The 22,390-nt window shown below is 36.2% G+C and overlaps 4 protein-coding genes across 5 annotated transcripts; 2 read left to right on the forward strand and 2 right to left on the reverse strand.

Moving 5' to 3' along the window:
- The first annotated feature begins 224 nt into the window (after positions 1–224).
- LOC142545788 (large ribosomal subunit protein eL33y-like) lies at positions 225–1,795 on the forward strand. 2 transcript variants are annotated; one of them, XM_075653166.1, is made up of 5 exons: positions 225–373; positions 487–522; positions 627–855; positions 941–983; positions 1,620–1,795. In XM_075653166.1, the coding sequence occupies exons 1-4, from the start codon at positions 342–344 to the stop codon at positions 980–982; spliced, it is 339 nt and encodes a 112-aa protein (XP_075509281.1). In that variant the 5' UTR covers positions 225–341; the 3' UTR covers position 983; positions 1,620–1,795. The 2 variants fall into 2 exon arrangements, with proteins under 2 accessions (XP_075509281.1, XP_075509280.1); XM_075653165.1 differs by having other exon boundaries at positions 226–373; positions 1,628–1,795.
- Positions 1,796–2,625: 830 nt separating this feature from the next.
- Positions 2,626–6,028, reverse strand: LOC142545789 (uncharacterized). Its single transcript, XM_075653167.1, has 7 exons — positions 5,825–6,028; positions 5,553–5,750; positions 5,005–5,077; positions 3,996–4,327; positions 3,682–3,823; positions 3,466–3,591; positions 2,626–3,250 (listed from the first exon to the last, which is right to left on the reverse strand). Exons 1-7 carry the CDS (start codon positions 5,847–5,849, stop codon positions 2,866–2,868), a joined length of 1,281 nt encoding a protein of 426 aa, XP_075509282.1. The 5' UTR covers positions 5,850–6,028; the 3' UTR covers positions 2,626–2,865.
- A 2,700-nt stretch (positions 6,029–8,728) lies between these two features.
- Positions 8,729–10,314, reverse strand: LOC142545791 (ataxin-3 homolog). The gene is made up of 2 exons (XM_075653168.1): positions 9,867–10,314; positions 8,729–9,473 (listed from the first exon to the last, which is right to left on the reverse strand). Exons 1-2 carry the CDS (start codon positions 10,119–10,121, stop codon positions 8,898–8,900), a joined length of 831 nt encoding a protein of 276 aa, XP_075509283.1. The 5' UTR covers positions 10,122–10,314; the 3' UTR covers positions 8,729–8,897.
- Positions 10,315–12,913: 2,599 nt separating this feature from the next.
- LOC142547506 (uncharacterized) lies at positions 12,914–21,220 on the forward strand. The gene is given in 20 exon segments (XM_075655839.1): positions 12,914–13,056; positions 13,142–13,360; positions 13,996–14,104; positions 14,208–14,572; positions 14,677–14,733; positions 15,420–15,666; positions 15,738–15,793; positions 15,926–16,172; positions 16,298–16,440; positions 16,584–16,726; positions 16,798–16,899; positions 17,303–17,438; positions 17,598–17,684; positions 17,749–17,910; positions 18,515–18,868; positions 19,161–19,336; positions 19,407–19,528; positions 19,698–19,951; positions 20,039–20,263; positions 20,470–21,220. Coding segments are annotated over 20 exon segments (3,663 nt in total). The 5' UTR covers positions 12,914–12,996; the 3' UTR covers positions 20,869–21,220.
- The last annotated feature ends 1,170 nt before the right edge of the window (positions 21,221–22,390 follow it).

The raw sequence follows: 22,390 nt of genomic DNA on the forward strand, positions 1-22,390 counted from the left end.
GCCCTTGATCGAGTTTTGTCAATACCATCTTAATATATCTATGCCTATTAGTTTAAAAAAAAATAGAGAAAACATGTTAACCTACTTGGCAATGATAAAGTTAGCTATGCCTATTTTTTTGGCATGTTCCATTTATTTTCTTCAACTCACTTGAAAATGTTGATCTTCAATTGGAAAGATAAGTGGGTCTAGGCTGGGCCTCTATAAGAACGTAACTGGACCAGCCCAACCCATTTCAGAGGCCTAGTTTTCTTATATTCACCCTCCTACCTCTGCTACTAGGGTTTCTGCCACTTCTAATACTTACAGCCATCGCCAACACGAGCATTATTTCCGCTGCAATGGTGAAGGGTCGGCAAGGCGAGCGCGTGAGGTGCAGTTTCCGCATCTATTATTTTCACGTCCAGTCTATTTCTTTGCATATCCAATTCGGTGTGTTTTTGTTTCAATTTAGCATTTTCTATTCATTAGTTGATTTTTTGACAGGCTTTACGTTCGCGGTACTATTCTTGGGTACAAAAGGTAAGAAAACCTGAATTTTTTATTTTTGTGTTATCTTAAAGCATGTTTGTTTAATTTCTTGAAAATCGATTTGATTGCAAGTAAAATGGCGAAATTGATGATAGGTCGAAGTCGAACCAGTACCCAAACACGTCGTTGATACAGATAGAAGGAGTGAACACGCAAGAGGAGGTGGCATGGTACCTCGGGAAGCGGATGGCATACATTTACAAAGCCAAGGTCAAGAAGAATGGTTCTCACTACCGTTGCATTTGGGGCAAGGTCGCACGTCCTCACGGCAACAGCGGGGTGGTTCGTGCTAAATTCAAGTCTAATCTTCCACCAAAATCCATGGTATTACTTCTGTTTATTTGAGTTGTAATGGAAAAGTTTATCTTGAATGGAATCATGATTTGGCTGTTGTTTGCTTCTACAACAGGGTTCTAGGGTGAGGGTATTCATGTATCCAAGCAATATATGAGGTGATCACTCAAACTTATTGTTAAGTGCCTCTTTTTGATGCACAATAGTCTGATATGCTGTTTTAGTGAATGTTGTTCTCATTCATCTGATTGTGTTGTTGCGCTGATCCTTAAATTGAGAGAGGCAAAATATAAGTATTATCTTTGAGGTGATTTCATCGTATTTAGTGCAGTCAACTGATCTCACTAATCTAACGCTGGTGGTATTTTAGTCTTGGATACTTGTTTGATTTGGGATTGTGTATGATATGATCCTAGTGAAGTTTTTGACGAATGAAAAGTTCAAAGCATAAGAAATGTCAACCTAGCGGTGCGGTAGTAAGATTTATTTCTTTATTGGGTGGTGAAAAGTTATGCTAGGTAAATTTAATGATATTTAGTTGATGAATAAATGATTCCCGTGACATTGGATTGTTCGAAGCAAAACAATTTTTTTGGAAGGACCCTAAAATATAGAGAGCTCTCAGTGATGCAGGATTAGAGTGGCGGAGTATATTTGACATTCTCAGTTTCCGTGTGCTCTTGTGCAATTTTCAGCTGGTTTTTGCTTCGTGTATAATTTGGCTTTTAGAAGTGCTTTTTTTCCCCAATTAAGGTTGAGTTCTTGCTGATGTTATATTTTCTCTACTTTTGCAATGATCTAGCTCTGGCTGATTCTAGCTTGGGGATAGAGCAACACCAAGGCCAAGTCGTCAAGATGACAGAGCTTTTACTTGCTGTTTCAAGTTTGGAAAATTTTGTTATTCGACACAATTTTATTACACCTGTTTTTCTTTTCCTGACGATTTAATTGAACAAGTTATTTGTCTTCACTGAATCTCAACAGCTTTCCTTTTATTTTAGAGGTTCGAAATGTTGTTGGGGTTTATTTTCGTTGAAGAGTTAAGAGGATGCCAAGCACTCATGTGTCACTTAATTTTTAAAAATGGAAAAATTAGTGAACTTAAATATAACATCTTTTAAATGTGGCAAAATATCTGAAAAGATTTAGACGCAACGGCAAAAACGCACAGCCCTCTGAAAATAAAATAACGGTACGAAAATAAATATATTAGATTAGAAAAGATGTTATATTTAAGTTCACTATTGTTGCCATGTTTGAAAAAATGAAGTGTCACGTGAGGATCCATTTAATTGATTCCACGGCCATAAACCGCATGATGTATTGCATGTGTGCGTATCTGAACATGGTTACCAGGAAACCGTGGACACGTGATTGGAACCAATTCTACAAGACCGACTTCCAAAATTGGAATCATTGACTTAAGACTTTACGGTTCACGGGTTTAGTTCCTGTTTTTAAAAAATAAAAAACCAGAACCGCGTGAAACTGAAACAACAATCGAAAAATTATTGCGTTAATCCAGAAGTTTAATCAATGCGCATAAAAATAACAACGGTAGCATATTCATGTCATCAAAATATTTTATAAGATAATTGCTGAATAATTAATTTCTTCCACATTTTTTATCATTATTTTTCTTTTGCCTTTAAATTTTAAATAAAATTTTTTATTATAACAAAACGATTCAAACCGGAACCGTTCAGAACCCGAAACTTAGAATAGAAATCCGAAGAGTTGGTTTGATTTCGATTTCACCTTTCATCATAAAAATCATTCACTAGAACCAAGAACCAACCGTGATCAACATACCTACGTGCATCATTATTGAACATCTCTGATGAAGCCGTATCACTACTAGTACAAACCATCGTGCCAGACAAGCCCTTGCATAATACAGATTGAAGTTCACCATGACCAATTTATATTTATAGAACTATATCCTCCAAATATAACGTGAGTATGATGTGCCCACGAGGACAACCAAAATCTCATTATCGCGTATCACAAATACAAATCTCGATTTCACCACCCATAGAACTACAACTTCAACCATTCCAAGCAAGGGCAAATCCCCCAGCAGAATCTTGAAGGATAGGAGTCCTTCAGGTACACTTCCCTGCTAGTTCCAATAATGTAGAAACTGAAAAAAGAACCGCGATTAGTCATGGTCACTCGAGTTACTGGCACAACCGAAATTATGTGCCTTTCACAAATCACCCTTGCGGTTGGAGGTACAGGAACCCTTTCACTTATAACCTCGGAAGAAAACTTGTTGAGGAAATACGAGTCGGCAAAAAAGGCAGGGGTGCACTGATAAGCTTGGGTGTTGCACAACTGGACACCTTTTGCTCTGTGGAAGACGTCATCTGGAACTGATGCTGCTCCACTCGCTGCACTTACTTTTTTCGCTTCAAACGTTTTCCTACAAACCCAAATATATTTTACATCAACACTTGATGTGTGATCATTTTGAGGAATAATCGCACATGAAATAATTGAGAATGATGGTTAATTGATAGGAGAATCTGTTTTGATACACGATAGGAGAAGAGAAGCAAAAGAAAACACTGCATTTGGCGATTTGATCAAGACAACGTTAAAGGATGGAGAACATATTGGTATAGTCAGCATATGTACCATTTAATGATAGCCAATTGGCGTTTCAGAACAGAACCACCACCTCTGCACATCTCACATTTGATCAATCCACGAGATCCACAAGTCACACATGGAATCATCCCCTTCCCATTACATTTCAGACATCTGCAGATGGGTGGGAAATTCTCAAATGTTATCTTAGATTACTTGTTCCAATCCAGAAAGGAAAAAATTAAGATCCTGAAAAAGTCTCACATTGTATCCGATCCATCTTTATGAGCTATCAAACCTCTGCCATAACAAGTAGGACACTGCGACATCTGATTCTCCTTGTAGAAACCAGGATCTTGATCTGCATTGCAAGAGGGGCACACAATATCCCCTCTTCCGGTGCATTCTACACAGATGAACACGTAAATCAAGAACAAACTTGCACATTTTTTAGTTTAAAATATCAACAAACAATTCAAAAATCAGATAGGCAGCAAAAATTGGGGTTGGTATTAACTAAAAACATCCAAATATATCTTGCAAACTATATGGGCCAGTTCTTTGTTCCTCTCCCGTACCTGAGCATTTTTCAATTGATTCCGAATGAGGAATGATGGTCCGTGTTTCTTTATGAGGTGTAAAAAGTACCGGGAACTCGGACCTTAAATCCACTTCCCACACTCCAAGCTCATGTCCCTTATCTTTTCCATCAATTTCATCACCAAGGTATGGTTCTTTTTCAGTTTTCACATCCCTCTCCTCAATAAAACTTTCAATAGTTCCCACATAAACATTACAATTTTCTATTGCGTGAATCTTCCATGTTCGAGCAGGACGGCTTCCCCAGCAGCAACGATGACCAACATGATCGATCAGTAGCTCTCGAATTTCCACCTCATCCAACACAGGCCTGTGTTTTCAGTGAACCTCAATCATAAAGTGGCTATTTATGACAATAACAAGCCGTGGAAAATTTTAAATACTTCAGAAAATAATAAAGTCCTATAAGCAAAGGGCAGCCATTGGCAAAGCAATTCAGAGCATGAATTGAATCATATGTAATATCCCAAGTAAAAGTCAAGAGTAGCAAAGATGAATTTGCCTCAAAATACCAGTGCTTTTCGATTGTCAGTCATCAAATTTAATCTATTGATGTTGAAGAGTAAAAATACTAACAGTTCCATTCATTGAGAAACATTTAGGTCCCACCAAATTTTCTTCCTTGACTGCTAAATAAAGTTAATTACAGAGAACCTGTCTACAAAAATAACCACCCGTGATCTGTACAGTATTTTACCAGATCTTTCCTCTTCATCACCTTCCATATAAATCAGATGTAAGCACAAATTCCATTCAACAAGGAACCGAATTTTTAAGGCGGCACCTGAGGATTGAAATCGGTGAATCACTTACCTCCTTTCTCTTTTAACTTGTGGTGAAGGGAAAAGTATAGAACATGCTTTGCTTTGTACCTTAAATGTGAAATACAGACTTTGGAAATGAAATTCCAACAGTAGAACAGTTAAATTATACGACTCACAAAAAATAAAAATGAACTCCTTCAGCAGGTTGCACATTCAAACTGACCTTTGTATATTGGCAGCATTATCTCTTAAATGCCCGTAATATGCATCTTGAGGGTAACCAATGGTTTGTTCTACTGTCAATTTGGCAGACCCATATGATATGTCAAAAAGAGATGATAATCAAATATATAGTACAAAAGAAAATCAACATGAAATTTTAGATTGCTCAGCTTAACGATGTCATGCCTCATCCAAGACGGAAAATCCACCAATCCATTGTATGGAACAATAATTTATAGCAATGCAAACAAATCGTGGAAGCTTGTTTCTTAGGAGAGATTGATGTTTAAATAACTGTAATTTCAGGAGTGTGAAATTCATGTTTCAGTTGTGCTGGATTAACAGTACATGAAAAGGGTCTGCTCTTAACTTAGAAGATATGGAAACGCAAGTCCACGATCAAACTCCAGTTGCAGTTTTCAACACTTGAATTTTCAAGGATATAAATTTTTAATCGAAATTTTATGTTGAAACCCAATTTCTCAAATCTACAGTAATAATACTCAGCTAAATGATTAACCGTCCCTAAATTGTGTGACAAATATTTACCGTTAGGGTAGAGCTGGGGAGGCGCGGGGGATCCCACCAAGGAATCATGAAGAGACGGCGGATACACATCAGAAAAAGAGGCGGCGGATCGAATTTCATCAACGCTTAGTTCAGTTCCGGGCATCGAAGCCGTAGGAATAACGGCGCCAGCTCTTCCCACGTGCTCATACGAAACCCGTCCCGCACTCCCACTTTTTTCTGCATCAACAATAAATTAAGATTGTGAAAATTAAGCTTTACTACAAAGACGAAACAGGGAATGGAAACTTTACCCGCGGATAACAATGGCTGCTCCATTTCTTGATTTTGCGATTTGACTTTTAATAATCAAGAAAATAACGTGGATATTAAATTAATAACGCTGTTTTTTATATGCGAATTTGGCTTAACGAGGAAGAAAATACGAGGATTGTTTATCTTCCACGGGCATGGGGTCTACACGCTGGACCCATTTTCTGAACATAGCTGGCTCGCTTGGCTTATCAGGAGAAGGAACAAAACTCTTGTTTTGGGACCCAACAATATTAAAAATTGTTCAAGAAAATTAGATGAAGCAACCTTTGCTTTACTCATTTGAATTTTTGTGAATTGACTCACCGCTCACGTTCTATTAGAAGTTTTAAGTTATATTTTTATATAAAATTATGAACAATTATATTGAAAATTTATGCAATTATTGTCTTAGTTTGTAATAATGATTTAGTTAATATAGATTTTTTTTTTAAAACAATGGTGCACTTGTATTAAGTTTACTTTGTATAGAAAACGTGTGTGTTTTTGCAATGATAATTTAACAAATATATTAAATATAAATGTAATTAATTTTGTTGAATAAGAGTAGTATGGTAATTTAAAAATTAACTTGTTTAAAAGTATATTACCATTTAAAAATGAGTCATACCGAGATAGTTTGGCCGCAGAGAAAAATGAATTCACGGAACTTAAGAGTTTTCCCAAAAAGAAAAAAAAAAGTCAATAAGACTGTAAATGGGTTCATGCAGTTTTTATTTCATGCGTGTCCGTGGGAACTTTTCATAAAGCTCGCCGATTAGATTGATATATGGCAAAATGCAAATAGTTATTCCATTGCTTGGTTTACACAACTTTCGAATATTATTTCTTGTGATTCGATATTGTAGTTTATGGTTTTCATTTATTTCTAAGATCAGATGATGTTTTGCTGGGAAGGATGCTTAAGATTCGGTTTAGCATGCCAGGCAGGGGAAGTGATGCTAGTAGAAAGCCTGTGCTTGCTGACGCTGTAACAGTCGCCTGCCCTGATCATCTAGTCTCGGCTGATCTTCCTGTTGCCAAGGGCCTTGGCTCAGCAAGTGTCAATGCCGTAACCAAGATAGTTGACCGCAGATCGTCCCCAGCTTGGCGACGGGTTCATTTTTGCCTCAGTTGTTACTTCCCCATTGCCATCTATGGGCGCCTGGTATGTATTACAGTTAATATCCTTCCCTCCCATGTGTTTTTGAGTTCTCTGTTCTCAAGGATTCTAAGCTTCAGAATTCCTTGGCAGGCTCTTTTTGTTAGAGATTAAGTTTTGCACAATTGCAAAACATATTCTGATGTTTGCAGTACTTCAGAAAGTGTAGCAATTGTCGCTGCATACATGTTATTAATCATCTTTAATCAAATAGTAGCTGGTGTAGGAACTACATGAGAACTGGAACAAAATCATACCATGTCCCACCTGTTTGCCTTCATGCATTGGCACTTTTCGTCTGGCAGCGACTTTTGCATGACAAATATAGAATGCACATGTATTCGGAAGAATTTTCAGTATCGATTGTGCTTCTAAACATCTTGTGCTTTACTCTTGTTTCACCACTCTCACCAATTTCTCATGTGACACTTTATGTCATATACTTGTTTACTCCCAGCTTTTGGTATCATTTAGGAAGGCAATGACAGTCGCTAGTGGTGGCTCTTTTCTAAAGGGTTTAATTTCAACGCTAGTTATTTTATTTAATTTCATGACATCTTTGTTTTGTTTTGTGAGTACAAGGATAATAATCTCTTATAAAATCATTAGGCCTCAGGTTTGTGATCTCCTATGTTATTGCAGAGCCCCTGTGAGCATGCCCTCTATTTGGACTGTGCTAGGAGGGATTCTCTTTGGTTCATGTAAGCCTTATTTCAGTTCTTTGTCTCATTGTCTGCCAACTCTCTTGGCATGATATAGTTGATCTGCATAATTTTTGGTCTCCGAGGGAAATGTGCAACAATGCTGTACTAATCCGTTTCAATGACTCAGGCGTTATGAAAGATTGTCTAATTTTCATGCTCAACAAATATGTCTAAAGTGAAAACTGTTCACTTGTATGGGCAAAGACATTTGAAGTAAGCAGTAATTTTTCGAGCATGGCTCGAAAGTGCCTGCTTCATGGTCTTCATCACTAACGTTGTTTGAAATTTAAGGTTAGTTGGTGCATGTTATTACGATGTTTGTTTCTTCCTGGTACGCAGTTGTGATGCACGTATTCTGAATATTCAAACAGTCAAAAGGACTGGAGTCTTCATATGTGCAATCCCTTGCTGTCTCAAGTCCTTTTAGGAATAACTGAATTTGAGTCGCATATTAACAAGATTCATGCTTCCAGTCATTCAAACAAGAAACAAGAAGGAAATTATCCTACTTTTCGTGCAACCCCAGGGCACATATCTTCTCCTTTTTCAGCTAGGCTGGTTTCTTCATGATCGCGACGACGAAAGCCAGCATACCCAATTTAGAGATCAACCATCTTCAAGGTCTACGATGACAATACAACTGTTTCCTGAACAACTGGCAGCACAAACCTCACCTCTTGCATCACCGCCTCTATTACCAGCTTCTGGTCTCTCGCAGCCAAAATAAAGCAGAACATACTCCAGTGGACGGGAATTCAGCTTGGACATGGGATGTAATACAGGAGACTTTTTGTTTATAATCTAGAGAGCAAGGTCTCTTTTCGCCTAGAACTGAAACGATAGAAAGCGGGTGCTCCATGACTTGTGCTTTCATTTTGGAGAAAATGAGATGGAAGCACTAAAAGCACAGTAAAGGACCTTCCAAAAGTGGCAGCAAAGGGAAAAGAAAAGAACTTCAAGTCTAACATTACATCATGTAATTTTTTTTATTTTTTTTTTAACAATCCATGTATGTCATCTCCAAAACCAGTCACATAAAATAAATATTAAATTGGCTGCATCTTATTTAGAAAAATATATATATATGCATGGTAAAAATCACCCAGTTATAATCATCATCCTGGTAATAGTTTTTCTTTGTAGTTTATTGTACGAATAAAAATGTACAACGCAACCAAGAAGCAATTGTTTCACCACAAACACTTCCTCTCACGCCTGTTCTGCACCGCTGTTTTTATTTTCACTTTCTGCGGGAGCAGGTCGTGTTTCAATCGCTGTTGGAGAATTCATCAAACTCGTAGCTATTGCAGCTTTCAAATCCTCAACTTCATCATCTTGTAGCATTTCTGCTTCATCATGTTTGATGTAGTGATCAGAAAGCTGTTGAGCAGCACTTTGATGGGTTCTCGTGGTCGAGTTGCATGACTTGGTGATCCTCTCCGCATCTTCGGGCAACAGCCACTGCCCATAACAATTAGAAGCTTCAGAGGATGAGATGGGACACTCTTTCGGAAAATTCCCCCTCACAAGGAAAATACTCCAGCCAAAGCCCTTCAAAGAGTCTAGGTAGGCTGAAAGGTAAAACTTTGAGAGATGCTCGGGTGCTGGGTAGAGACTGTCAAAATTGTACCACTCTTCATTCGCTTTTCTGATGCAAAACCAATGGTCTTGCAAGTGGCATATAAATGCATTTTCCATTTCTGGGTCTATTTGGGCTGGCTCAGCCACAGGATTGTCCAGGGGAATGACTTCCAAACCCCACACCTCCAAAGCTTTTTCCACTACCTGCAACCGAAATAATTTAATTGCTTAAAAATTTGGTAAAATGATTAAGCCAAGTAGTTTCAAAGAATCTGACCAACAATGACAGCCTACAACAAACAACTCCAAAATGAGCATCTATAAACCACAAGGCAACCAAAAATGTTGATTCCAAAGAGTATTTCATAGTAATAAAGTTATACCAAAAGCAATAACAAAATCTGACAGTCTCGACAAGTCGCCAAGGAAAAAACATTACATAATCCATGAAAACTATCATCAAACCAAACATGGCATGAGATGGCAAGGAAAAAGAGCAAATATGACTTCTCACTTCTCAATACCCAAAACAAACAAGTCATACTCCCGGTCAAATAATTCGATTCTTCAAAAAAAAAAAGTTAAGAGGATGAAAACCTGGATACTGAAGTCTCCATCGAGAGAAACGTTGTGCGAGAGGTCTGGGAAAAAATCTCCGGTGACAGAACCGAGCATCATCTGCCGCTCGGTTCGATCGAGATCGGAAGCGACCGCCGCCAAATCGAACTCTGAGAAGAAAGGTCCCTGCAAAACCGTGTTAACGCAGTGCACTGCGCATAGCTTCGACTCTTGTACCTCGTGGTACAACATCCCCCCATTGCTGGCCCCTCCACCTCCCGAGTAGCTGTCCATTTTCTCTAGTTCTGTCTGTAAAACCCTAGAACAAATGTTTATGTACTTTTTTAGGGTTTAGAGCACAATTCCAGTTGGATGAGAGAGGAGGGATTGAGGAAAAAAGCACGTGCCTTCTTAATAAGAAGGCGTGTGGCACTGTATTAGATATTTTTTTTTTTTAGGAGCGACTGCAACAGATGAACTCGAACATATTAATCTTCACAAAACCAAATACAACACGAATCTGAAACTTATTCGTAAAAAAATAATATTATAAAAAAAATTATATTTTTATCTATAAAATAGCAGAAACAGATATTAAAAATACAAAATCAAAATATTGTTGGTCCCACGTGCGGAATTTGAGATAATAAAACCTGAAAATAAAGAATAAACTGGACACAGAGATTTACGTGAAAAACCCCTAAAAATTATTAGGGTAAAAACAACGGGCAAGATGAAAAGATTCCACTATAATATTTTATGATGTACAACTCACTCACTATGTTTCCAAAGAGAAACACACACTCTCTTAATACATGAAAACAAACACCTCACAAATATTATAGAACTAATAGGATGAGAGAAAACTCGAAGAAGGGATGATATCAGAATGAAGAGGGGAGCTCTATTTATAGAGCCCCTTGTCAGTGTAAATACGCGTTAAAAACGTGAATCTCTTCAAAGTTTCCTGCGGCTAACCCACGTTTCTTTTTTTTATTCAGCCCATTCAAAATATGTCACATTTGACCCCATCTCATTTAATTTTTTCCCCCGACAAATATAACATATTTTATCGGAAATGAAAAATGTAAAAGTTTTTATCAGATAGAAAAAAGTCTATTTCAAAATATACTTATTTTAAGGAAAATTGTAAATGATAAGCTAAAGGTTTGAATACCGGAGAGGATAGCGACTGTGTGGAAAAGGTACTATTGAATGGACCATCGTTCACAGTTTTTTGTGAGATTTTTCAGTTAACTATATGAAGCTAAATCTCGTTCTTATTTTCTTCAAGCTCGAGACAAAGCTATACATCACCCACTCGTGGTTTTCGAATTAAACCATTTTACCTATGTTTTGTAATTGAGAATGGGCCATTGTTTGTGAAGTTTGGCTCGAAATTGCGAGCTTATTTTTTTATTTTAAAATATATCAATAAGCATTTATAAATACTAAATCTTATTTTATTTTAAATATATATCAATATGCATTTATAAATACTGATTATTTTTATAATTTGAATTGATTATATTTAAATTACGATCACAACATGATTACAAAAAATTAATAAGAACAAAACTACAAATTTGAAATTATGAACTAAAAAGCGAGGAGTAGACATCAATTTTGAATTACATTAAAGAAAAATACAAACAAAATAAATCATGACATTATTTTTGTCTCGATTGGAGAAATTTTTAATAAATAATAATAGATCTCAAACTTTGCATTAAATGTCTAACGAGTTGCTGGAGAGATCAAACATTTTTTATCATCTCGTCTTCGTCACCGTCTATCAATTTTGAAAATTTAAAGATGATTTCTATAAGTTCAAAAGATAGTTCCCGTGATATAACATTTTGTCCTGCATATTTGAGAGATAGCTTCCACCTACGTAACATTTTGTCATACACTTATTTCGTTGTGTTCATGTGATACCTTGGGCCCATGTATGTGCATGTATAAATAACCAGTATGTTTTATTTATTGTTCGGTTTTCTTGTTCGCTAGTCTTCACGTTGACTTATTTCTATGCTTTTTTTTATTACAACACACGAGAGGAGGGAGATCGAACCCGGAGAGAGGTGCCAGCTAAACTGACGGGTGAGACCACTGGGCTGCAAGCCCGATCTCTATTTCTATTTCTATGTTTCTAAGCGGCTTACTTCTTCATCCCCGCACTGTAGGTGATAATACTATCGTATGATTAATGACCCAAAAGTGAATCAAATGGCTACAAGGACCACATATGTTTTTTCATTTACATTTATAAAGTATGAGTTCATGTGAAAAATTATATGCGTGTTTTTTGTAATATGTTTAGATAAAAAATTGAAATTTTGATTTGTATTTACAATTGGATCGTAAATCTAAATCAAAATCTCATTTGTGTTTGGCAAAAAGTTAATAATATTATTTAATAATTGAATTCAACAAATTATTTAGCATAAAATTATATATCATTTATTTGTTTTAAATATATTGTTTATTAATAATCTTTATTTAAATAACTATATATTTTTAATCACTAAACAGAAGAAAATTATTTTTAAAAAATAACAAGAAAATACCATATAGTTATTAACTACTTTTTTAAGAATTCTAAAAAAAATAAAGTTCAGCGTAGAGGTTTAACCAAAGTTCAATAAATTAGACTTTTAAAATAAAAAAAATATTTTTAATAACTTATAGAATTTTTAAAGTATACAAATATTGTATTTGATTTTTTACATAATTTCTCAAAATATATAATAAATTGTGTGAATTTATTTTACATTATTAAGTTTGAAAAAAATGATGTAAATTTTTTGAGAAATATATTAAAAATAGTTATCAATAGATCAAATCTCATTAAATTTCTTTAATTTCGTAAAGATTTCAGATCAAACCTTATCAACTATCAATTTTGTTTTGAAATCTCATTATTTCAAATACTTAAAAGTGGTTGCAGCCTCTAAAAAAGAGAGCACTAAGTAATCATTATATTTTATTTTTCTCAATCTTCCACAATTATGAATATAATCACTTTTCTAAAATCATAATATTTAGCTTCGAAAATTCGTAACGTACACGAGTCAATATTTAATTCGCACTGATTTCCCGCGTCATCTCGCTCCCCGCATATGCATATTAAAACGTGCAGCTAGGCTTTTTGAGTTGAATCAGTGACATGAACGCGAAACGAAATCGAAAGTTTAAGAAGCCGCACACGCCTCCGAATGTTTGTTCTGTTCGAATGCCCCAAATCTCTTATTTGTTTCTCAATTTGGATGTTTCTCTGAAGGTTTTTTGTTTTATTTCACCGATGTGTGCAGTTGTTTCTGGAGGAAGTTATTGGATTAACTGTCAAAAATGGGAACGGTCTGGCATCGAGCGTTTCGAGTTCAAAATTCGCCTACGTCGCAGGTTGTGTTGTGGTCCTGTATGATCTTGATTCTGGAGCTCAATCGCACCTCATGGTGTCTAATCGAAAGCCAAAACCGTTGAGCTGTGTCGCTTTATCCAATGATGCAAGTGTTGTTGCAGCTGGAGAGGTATGCTTACTCGACCTTTGTCTGGACGCGTAAATTTACAACGCCACGGCTGTGCAATTGACAGCTCTGAATGTAGAAGTTGACTGAGCTACATTGCTTGGTGATAAAATTGGGCCTGAATATGTTATTATGCTGTAGAATTTTGAGTTAACATAAAAAATGTATATTCGACGAATTTACTTAGTCAGTCAACAATAATGGTATTGTTTCTTTTTAGGATTCTATCAAGTGCATATTTGTTGAGAACGGTTTTCTAATGTCTGTGGTAAGAGGCAAGTTTGTGAAAACAAGTGAATCATGTAAACACTTGGTGAATGTAAGATGCTACGATGTGCTTACTTAACAAGTGATACTATTTGAGAAAAATTCTTAAATCTATCCCACAATTTGTTTGATGGACTACCATCCAGAACCTCACAAATTATATGTCAAAGACAGAGAAAATTAGTTTAAGCCTGAAAACCGGCATGATGAGTTCAAACTATTTCAGAATAAAGTTTCATTGTCAAGTACATTGGTGGATAATCAGTGGCCAATTGGTTAGGATGGAATATGATTGATGTCCCTTTGCAAATTGCAACAAGCCAAGAAGTTCACTGGTAATGCTCCATACTTTCACTTGCTTGTTGTTGCAGTCAGGTCACCAACCTGCAGTGCTAATATGGGATCTCACGACCTTATCTCTTTCATGTGAACTAAAAGGCCATCAGTATGGCGTGGCATGCATGGCTCTTTCATCTGATGGTTAGTCATCAGTCAAGTCGTTGCAAATTGAATGGATTTTTCCAGATATCCTCCACAAACTCATCGTTCTTATCTTTTCTCATCCCGTATTTTATTTCTACAGGTAAACACTTAGTCTCTGCTGGATTTTCTCGTGAAGGATGTATCTGTCTCTGGGATTTGCAGAGAAACACTTTAGTCGCAAAAGTAAAAGAATCTTCTCTTTCTTCTACTGTTACATCCATTGCCTTTTCATCAGATGCAAAATTCTTCCTCACTGCTGAAGAGAAGGACTTGAAGTACTGGAAAATTGGCTGGTCTGCACGATCTCGTGCAAGTATTAGATCTGCGACGTTGACCATGCATAAGAAACTTGATCTTGGTCATTGCAAGGATGGGCCATTTGTTGCTGTTGCATCTCCCTGCAAGACCAGTCATAGCTCTATAAATCATATTCAGGCTGGTGAACTACCTGTCTATGTTTTAACAAATAAAGGTAAATAAGTGTGCTTACAGTCCACTATGTAGATAACACGTCCACCTAGATTATCATTCTTTCTAGCTGTAATTATTCCTTCCTCTTTTGTTCGTAGGAATTTTATGCAGCATTTATCCTTGGTTCACCAATCATCAAATCTGTGGAATTACAGGTAGTAAGGTCTTGTCACTAGTTAGTGTACTTAAATTTGATATCAACTAAAGTAGTTTTATCCACCTATCATTTTTTTAGAATTCAAAAGCTGTCGATATAAATAATCATTTAACGGAAAAAACCTTGTCTATTAGAAGCTCTCTGATGCCATTTAATGACACTCCGTTTTCATAATCCAAAGTGTAGTAGTATAAGTAGTTTTATCAAAGGATAAGATAATAACTAATTACATGACGTCTTATTATAACTAGTCCTGTGCAACAGAATGACCTGAAAGAATTGATTCAATATACTCTGCTGTGGCCATAGTGATCAAGTTTCATTGTTTAATTTGTAGCGCTCTTCTTGCAAAACACTTTTTTCCTGCAATTAATTTAGCCGGTGTGCATGCAGTCACGGAATAAAATTGGTAGGAGTTGGCTGTCAAAGCACAACATTTCTGCTATGTGGTTTTCAGGGGACAACTCATGACTTATACTATTGATGTCTATCGTTTTTCATAAAAACGGCATTTGTCCATGTGTCATGCTATGGAACATTTCATTTATGTGATATTTTATCGTTGGTTCATTTTATATATCAAATACTAACTGGAAATCTATAACAACGAGTTTTGTCCGAATTACTTATGTTAAATTCTGTTTACTTTCCATGCCATGTATTCATTTTCTCCCCAAATATCAGGTTGAGAAATGTTTTACACTGTCGACATCCTACAGTTTCATTGCCTGCGGATGCAACAATGGAGTTGTGAAATTATTTAGCAACAATCCTCTTAAATATGCTGGCAGCCTTTGTTACACTGAAGCCAGAAGATGCAGAGGGTCAAATGTTGCGGACTGCAAAACAGATATTGAAGAAGTTGAGCTCCAAAATCGGCTCAAACTTCCAGATGCCATTGCTTGTCAATTTTCAACCTTGGATAAGCTTGGCAAGTGCTAACTTTTCTTGAATGAGGGATAAATTTTTTAACCGCCTTCCAATTGATGTTTTATCTTGCAGTGGTAATTTATGATGACCATAGCCTTTACATATGGGATATCCGCGATGTACACAAGGTACTTTGCAAGATTAATATAGCTCTGCTTGCATTTGTCGCAGATAATTTGCCAATACATAATTCATGAAGCCAATGTTTTGTACCTATGCTAGTGATTTCAATCGCAGTAACACCAAAGTATCTTGCTCAGGCTACTAGGTGTTGTGTTCTAGTCTCACACAGCGAATGCATATGGGGAATAAAAAATGTTCCATGCGAAAATATGCATGTTCCTTCTCTCTCATGTGCTGTTAAAGGATGCTCTGGTGGATTATTTTTTGCAACATGCTAGACTGACGGTACTATTAGGTTGTGGGATCTTGCACTGCAACCTGCCTTGTCAAAAAACAGTTTGCCTATTGACACAGAAGATGTCTCCATGGAAACCACATGCTTGGGTAAGTAGCAATTTTTTAGATAATTTTAGATGGAATTGTTCTGAGTTCTACTAGATCATAAAATTTACAGGGATATGCTCTTTCTCACAACTTCAGTTGCAGTGAGTGCTGGAATTTTTGAACGTGATTCTGTGGCATTCGGTGCCCCCTCTCCAGAGGTTTCGTTCAATGGCAGTTAGTTCAGACTGGAAAGCACCTGGCAGCTGGTGATTCCCGAGGAAATTTACACGTCTTTAATTTATACACTTATGATTATACCTTCATTCAGGTATTAAAGTAGCCTTAAGTGTCAATTTTATTCATTTGAAAACAAAGAAGGGGGTTATAAAAGCACTACAGTCCCTTTACCCTGCATTACCTTTTGTCCTTCAAATATCTTATTGCTCCGATCATCTTTTGGTTTTTCTGTAGGATGCTCATGACACGGAAATCATTTCTTTGAGCTTTAATTTGGAAAGCTGGAAAAGCATTGTTCCAATAGAAGATTCAGAAAGTCGAGTATTCCTTGCCTCTGGGGCACGAGATGGAACAATCCATCTATACGATGTTGACAGGTTTATTTTGTAAAAAAATGGCATGTTGCATTCATTCTGATTATGATCTCATTCTCCTTCTCTTAAATCAGGAATTTTAATCTTATTGGGAGTATTGAATGCCATTCATCTGCCGTTACTGCAGTAAAGGTAGCATCTGATGGTTCCCAAATTCTGAGTTGTGGTGCTGATAGGTGAGTTCTTTCAGATCACGTTGTTATTAAAATTTTGGTTGTGGTTGGATTGATAAATTTGAAATCTATCAATGATTTTATATTCCTCGACTTATTTGGATGGACAAAATTCAAGTGAATTTTAATTCATCTCCGTGTCGAGTTAAACAATTCTAATAGTAATTGGGATATATTTCAAATATACCCAAAATGAACGTCTTTTACTCAAATCATTCCCATATAAAATCCGTTTCTCCAAATCAAATTCAAGAATCAAGCGCAACCTTAGGGAACATAGAAGACATATTTATGTATTATTTTAAAGTATGTCATGTCTACCCTGAGCTGTGGCACATGATATAATTGATAAGTGGTGAAGCTTCTGCCTACACCTAATCAAATGACATTTCGTTTTCTCTTGTAGGTCCCTTGTTCTTCATAATGTATCCGTGAGTAATATGGATTATGATATTTCTCTCTGCCACAGAATTTCAACTAGTTCAACTATTTATGATATGGATGTAGATTCTCAGATGAAGGTCGCTCTTACTGTGGGACAGGTAACGTGGCACACACTCTCAGTTTTAATGGTGAAAGATTTCATGATCGGCTTTGTAATCAGCATTGATTATGTGGATATAATCCACGTTAATGAATTCTTACCATTCAAAATGTCTTATATTTTGCTTTCTGTGATGATCACCATGACACTCTGACAGGATAAGAAAGTAAGAGCTTTTAATATCCAATCTGGAGGTCTTGTTAAGTCGTTTAAACAAATTGAAGACATTGGGGATCCAATAAAGGTACACCAATATGAACCACAAGAGTGGGATATTTTCATCAAGAGACCTTATACTATTTTTGCAGGTAACTACTGATGGAAGCTGCAGTTATTTGGCTTGCTCTTATTCGTATGGGTGTATCTGCATATACGACTATATAACTGGGGAGATGGTAGCACGTGCAACAGGACATGGTGATCTCATAACAGGCATTATCTTTTTATCTGACTGCAAGCATCTTGTTTCCGTAAGTCTTTTTAGCTTCGATTTTTGTTCTATTATAGCGATTATCTAATGGTTTGCAAATCAACTTTTTATAAAAGAACTCACTCATGCTTAGAGATTAACAAAGATGCATGATTTAACGTAGCTGAATCTTTCTGAAAAAGGTTAAATGTTTCCAAAAGCATAAATCAAATAGCTTTTCAAGTTCTATTTCTTCAGTTAAATTTTCCTGTTAAATTGTTCCTTAGTAAGATATATTTATTTTATTAAAGGAGTAACTTGTTCTTATTTATTCTCCATATGTCAACTAAATTTATTTGCCCTTGGCATCATGGGTTGATAAAACTGTAATGGCTCATGGGAACATGGTCAACTGTTCCGCGCTTTCAGTTTGTGACTAGTTTTCATCCAGTGGCCAACTTGCTTAATTACTTTGGTCCTCGAATGAAGAGTGTGATGCAAGAAGATTATTATTGCTTTAAAATACTCATGCAGAAACATGAGGAAACTTTCATCTCTGATAAAGAACAGAAGTTGTACAGCCTTTTCTGGTTCGCCAACTGTATTTATTCTGTAGTCCACATCCAGATGTTTTGAGTTTGTTGTTGACTTGCCGGTGACTTCAGGTTGCAGCTGATGGTTGTATATTTGTTTGGAGGCTCCCAGCGCTTCTAACATCAAGGATGCTGCAAAGAACGAATGAGTTACTTTTTCAGTATTCGCTAGAAAACATCAATCAGTCAATGGCCATGAATCATATCAAATCATATCGAGTGGATGACAAGTTGGAAACCTACAGTGAAGAAACCCCTGCAAATGAAAATCAGAACCAAAATTGCGAGGAACTGTTTTTTGAGCCAAGTATTAGCCCTGAAAGTGCAGCTTTTAGATTCAGCATATCTCGACTTCCGAAATGGGCACGATCTAAAGTTATAATTAAAAATTCTATATCTGCAGACATAGATTCCAATTCGTCCAAGGTAAATCATGGAATGGCTGATGGCACACCAGAGTTTCAAGTTTTCCCCAAATTTTGTTTGCTTAAAGATAGTCTTTGGCTGGTTTTTTTAAGACAACATTGGCTCATGGCTTTGTCTTAATGGTACAATTTCAGCTAGGCTCCAAAAGATAGCCCACTATCGAAGCTTTATGAAATAGTGTCATATAAGTACCATACACAAAATTTAGCTTTCCATAAAGTGCAGGTTAACTATGGTTTTGAATTTTATAGCCATTTAATAGTTAGTCAATTATAATCCCCTGTGCTTTTAGATTGGACCACAAAAGCTTGCTTCCTTGGTTGAGAGCAATTTATTACAAGATTCTACATGTTTTGAATCAATAAGTCCATCCAGAAAAGGTGGGAAGAATTTTCCTGGGACCTTGTCCACAAGTTCATCAGAGACAGATAGCAGCCAAGGATCTCCGAGTCCTCAACAAACTATAAGGTGAGCCGCACTTTTGATTAGGTTTATGCTATTCTTGTGTCTCTTACATTTATATGTGTGACTTGAGCAGACATGGAATGGATGCTCGCTGGTTAACCATTCATACAGTGTGTATGGGGTTGTTAGATTCACCTGAAAGTAGTGATGCAATTAAGGGTGTGATTGTGTCTGGAACTTCCACAAACATCACATGTAAGACTCTGCTATTCGTGTGTTACGGTCATTCATAAATTTGCTTTGTTAAAACCAGATATTCTGGTAAACTAACACTAATTACTTGGTATGAAAGAAGTCCGTTCAAGCAATTTAACGAGTAGATAGATGGAGTTTATAATTTGATCTGACAGCCACCTTAATGCAGCCCAAGATCAAGTTATGGCTACAACTCAAGCTAGCAAGCGCATGAAGCTCTCACTTACAAAGGATGCCCCTTTTGAGGAGAATAAAGATTTGGGTACTATCAAGCCATATTTTTGCCACACAGATGACACCCCCAAAACTTCAGAAAACCTTCAAGTGATGAAAGCTGATACAGATGCTGTTACCTCCGTGGCATATTCTCGAGAAAATGACTTCTTTGAAGTGAATTTTGGGAGCTTGTCCGCACAAATGAAGGTTTGCAAAATTTCTAACGAAAGATACTTTCCTTTTCTACCCCCTGAGTTATAATGAGTAGCCATAAGCATCAGAATTCTCTTTCAGACAGACAGAAGGAAGTCCTCGAGTAGCTACTTTTCCCGATTTCTTGTGCGAAGGGATCTTCTTGAAGGCAGAAAGATATCTGCTGACAAGCAGGCCTGGGATCCAGCTCGTGGATACATGTTAGATACCAAAGAGCCTACTACAAATTTTATTGCATCGAATCCTTCAACGTCATTGCTTCATGGATTTCACATGCCAGATTCCGGGAAACAGGCGAATATATTGGTAATGAAGGAATTATTCTCTGTTCTATTGTCGAGAACTTTGTATCTTGTTGGGACCTAAAATTAATCTTTCCAGTTTATTGTAGTGCCATGAAATGCACTCCGTTTAATTGTGTATTGGCTTTTATATCACTCCATCAATGCAACATATATACTCTCATGGCGGATAACTGATACACCATTCTGAAATTTATAACATGTCTACAGGATTCAGGAAATCGATCACCCACCACATTGAGGCTAATAAGTGATATCCCTCAAACTGATCCTGTCGAAATTCCTGCTAGGATTACAGGTTCTGAAATCCCACTGAAAACAAATGTCATAGGTATCAAAGAGGAAAAATGTGATGCTGGTGAACTCGAACTCGACGAAGTTGAAACCGTTAGTTTATGTGAAAATGCCTTGCAAGATTTGGAATCTGCAGCTGAGAATGCACTTCGTTCATTTTCCAAATTAGCAAACTTCAATATTGGGAAGGAAAAATTAACGGACATGAAGTTTCTGTCATGTACTGATCAAGCGGCTGTTAGAATTCCATCAATAGCAAGAAAAGTTGAGGCAATAGCCAAGTTACTTCAGCCTGCCAGCAACTTATCTGATTAAAAATCTCAGGTCAGTTCTTCAGCTTTATCCGAATCTTAGGAATTATCTAGTGATATTAAGCAAATGTTGTGCCATGGTTTTCATGCGAGAAATGCAGAGCTCAACAATCATGCTATTTTGTTGTTGCCCAAAAACAGAATGTAAGCTAAAACTAACAGTGAGTTTCAAACTACTGCAATCAGTATCGTTGGACCAACTTGGCTTCTTGTATCTTTGATGGGCTTAAAGTTTGCATTTTTTTAAATCTTCCAGTGTGCAACTATTAACCAACCAGCCTATGAAGGTCTTATTGGGTCTATTCATCATTTAACATCTTCAGAAAAATATTTCAATCTAGCATCAAATTATAACAAAAAAGATAACAAGTTTTTAATCTTCACATGTGGTGGACACATTCTTTCCCCCCTCCGTCGTATGATGTAAAAAAAAGGATAAGTGTAAGAGAAATAAATGGCCATGGCTCATCTTTACTTTTCCTCAGATCTCTCACTAAGAAATTAACTATTTGTGATGATTTTCATGCAATTCTGATGTAAAAAACTTCGGAAAAAGCTTTTTGCTTGCTTACTTCGAATCATTTCGTATGATAATGTGATAACTCTAGGTGCGTGCATAATGATAAGCTAAAAAACTGTTTGGAATATTTGTAAATTCCCACAATTTGTTTGCCTAAAAATTATATTTTGGGATTCATTCCTTCACTCAACCTTAGAATCATTTTTTGGAGATCATAAAAATTATTGGGTTTGTCCATGTACCGCTTTTGCTTTTCAGTATTTATATTATTTAATTAATTGTGTATTAAAAGAGACTTCAGTGTTACCTGTGCAAAAGTATTATCATCAAATTTTTTTTTCAGAAAAATACTATGAATATTATTTCACGTGCTTTTCCCTTTCTAGGCTTGGATGACATTTTGGGTCCAAAATGAAGGCTTTTATTATGATATTACTCAACACAGTGCTATGTTTTTCGACCAACTTTTTTTTTTTTTATGTGGGATAAAAAATCAATTCTAAGGTCCAATTTATCTTTGGATTCCTTCTTTATTTCTACCTTTCAATTATCTATTGCAACTTTCATTATTTATACTAAATTATCTTCTAAACACCATAGTCAACTCTTATTGAAATATTTAATGGTACTGCCTAATTCGTTTGAAAATCGAAGAAACATGAAAGCCTCCAATTAGAAACATGCACATACAGAGGATAAGATTTAGATGCCCCATTTTCTGTGATTATTAACAATAATTATATTCGACAACATTATTTTATTATGTACTAACTCCCACAAAAAATTGTAGTACACGCGTGCTATTGATTTCATGATTACTTAATTCATTTGCTAAAAGCTATATTATAGTAAGCACGATTCAAGTTGTTTCTCGTAGAGTATGAGTAGTAATTAAATTATAATGTGTGTCTGTGCTGCTGCTTGAAGATGTTAAAAAAACAAAATAATGTTTCGCTCTTAATCCCTCTCAAGTTAGGCAACATTTGGCCCACACAGTATTGGAGAG

This window comes from Primulina tabacum, chromosome 5 (genome assembly GCF_025594145.1).
Source record: "Primulina tabacum isolate GXHZ01 chromosome 5, ASM2559414v2, whole genome shotgun sequence".
NCBI classification, from domain to species: Eukaryota; Viridiplantae; Streptophyta; class Magnoliopsida; order Lamiales; family Gesneriaceae; genus Primulina; species Primulina tabacum.

Coding starts and splice junctions, on each gene's coding strand:
- LOC142545791 (XM_075653168.1), bottom strand. CDS start 10,121: ATGGACAGCTACTCGGGAGGTGGAGGGGCCAGCAATGGGGGGATGTTG. Junction 9,474..9,866: donor ATGGAGACTTCAGTATCCAG/GTTTTCATCCTC, acceptor TTTCGGTTGCAG/GTAGTGGAAAAAGCTTTGGA.
- LOC142545789 (XM_075653167.1), bottom strand. CDS start 5,849: ATGGAGCAGCCATTGTTATCCGCGG. Junction 5,751..5,824: donor GCAGCCATTGTTATCCGCGG/GTAAAGTTTCCA, acceptor TTGTTGATGCAG/AAAAAAGTGGGAGTGCGGGA. Junction 3,592..3,681: donor AAAGATGGATCGGATACAAT/GTGAGACTTTTT, acceptor ACCCATCTGCAG/ATGTCTGAAATGTAATGGGA.
- LOC142545788 (XM_075653166.1), top strand. CDS start 342: ATGGTGAAGGGTCGGCAAGGCGAGCGCGTGAG. Junction 523..626: donor ACTATTCTTGGGTACAAAAG/GTAAGAAAACCT, acceptor AATTGATGATAG/GTCGAAGTCGAACCAGTACC. Junction 856..940: donor ATCTTCCACCAAAATCCATG/GTATTACTTCTG, acceptor CTTCTACAACAG/GGTTCTAGGGTGAGGGTATT.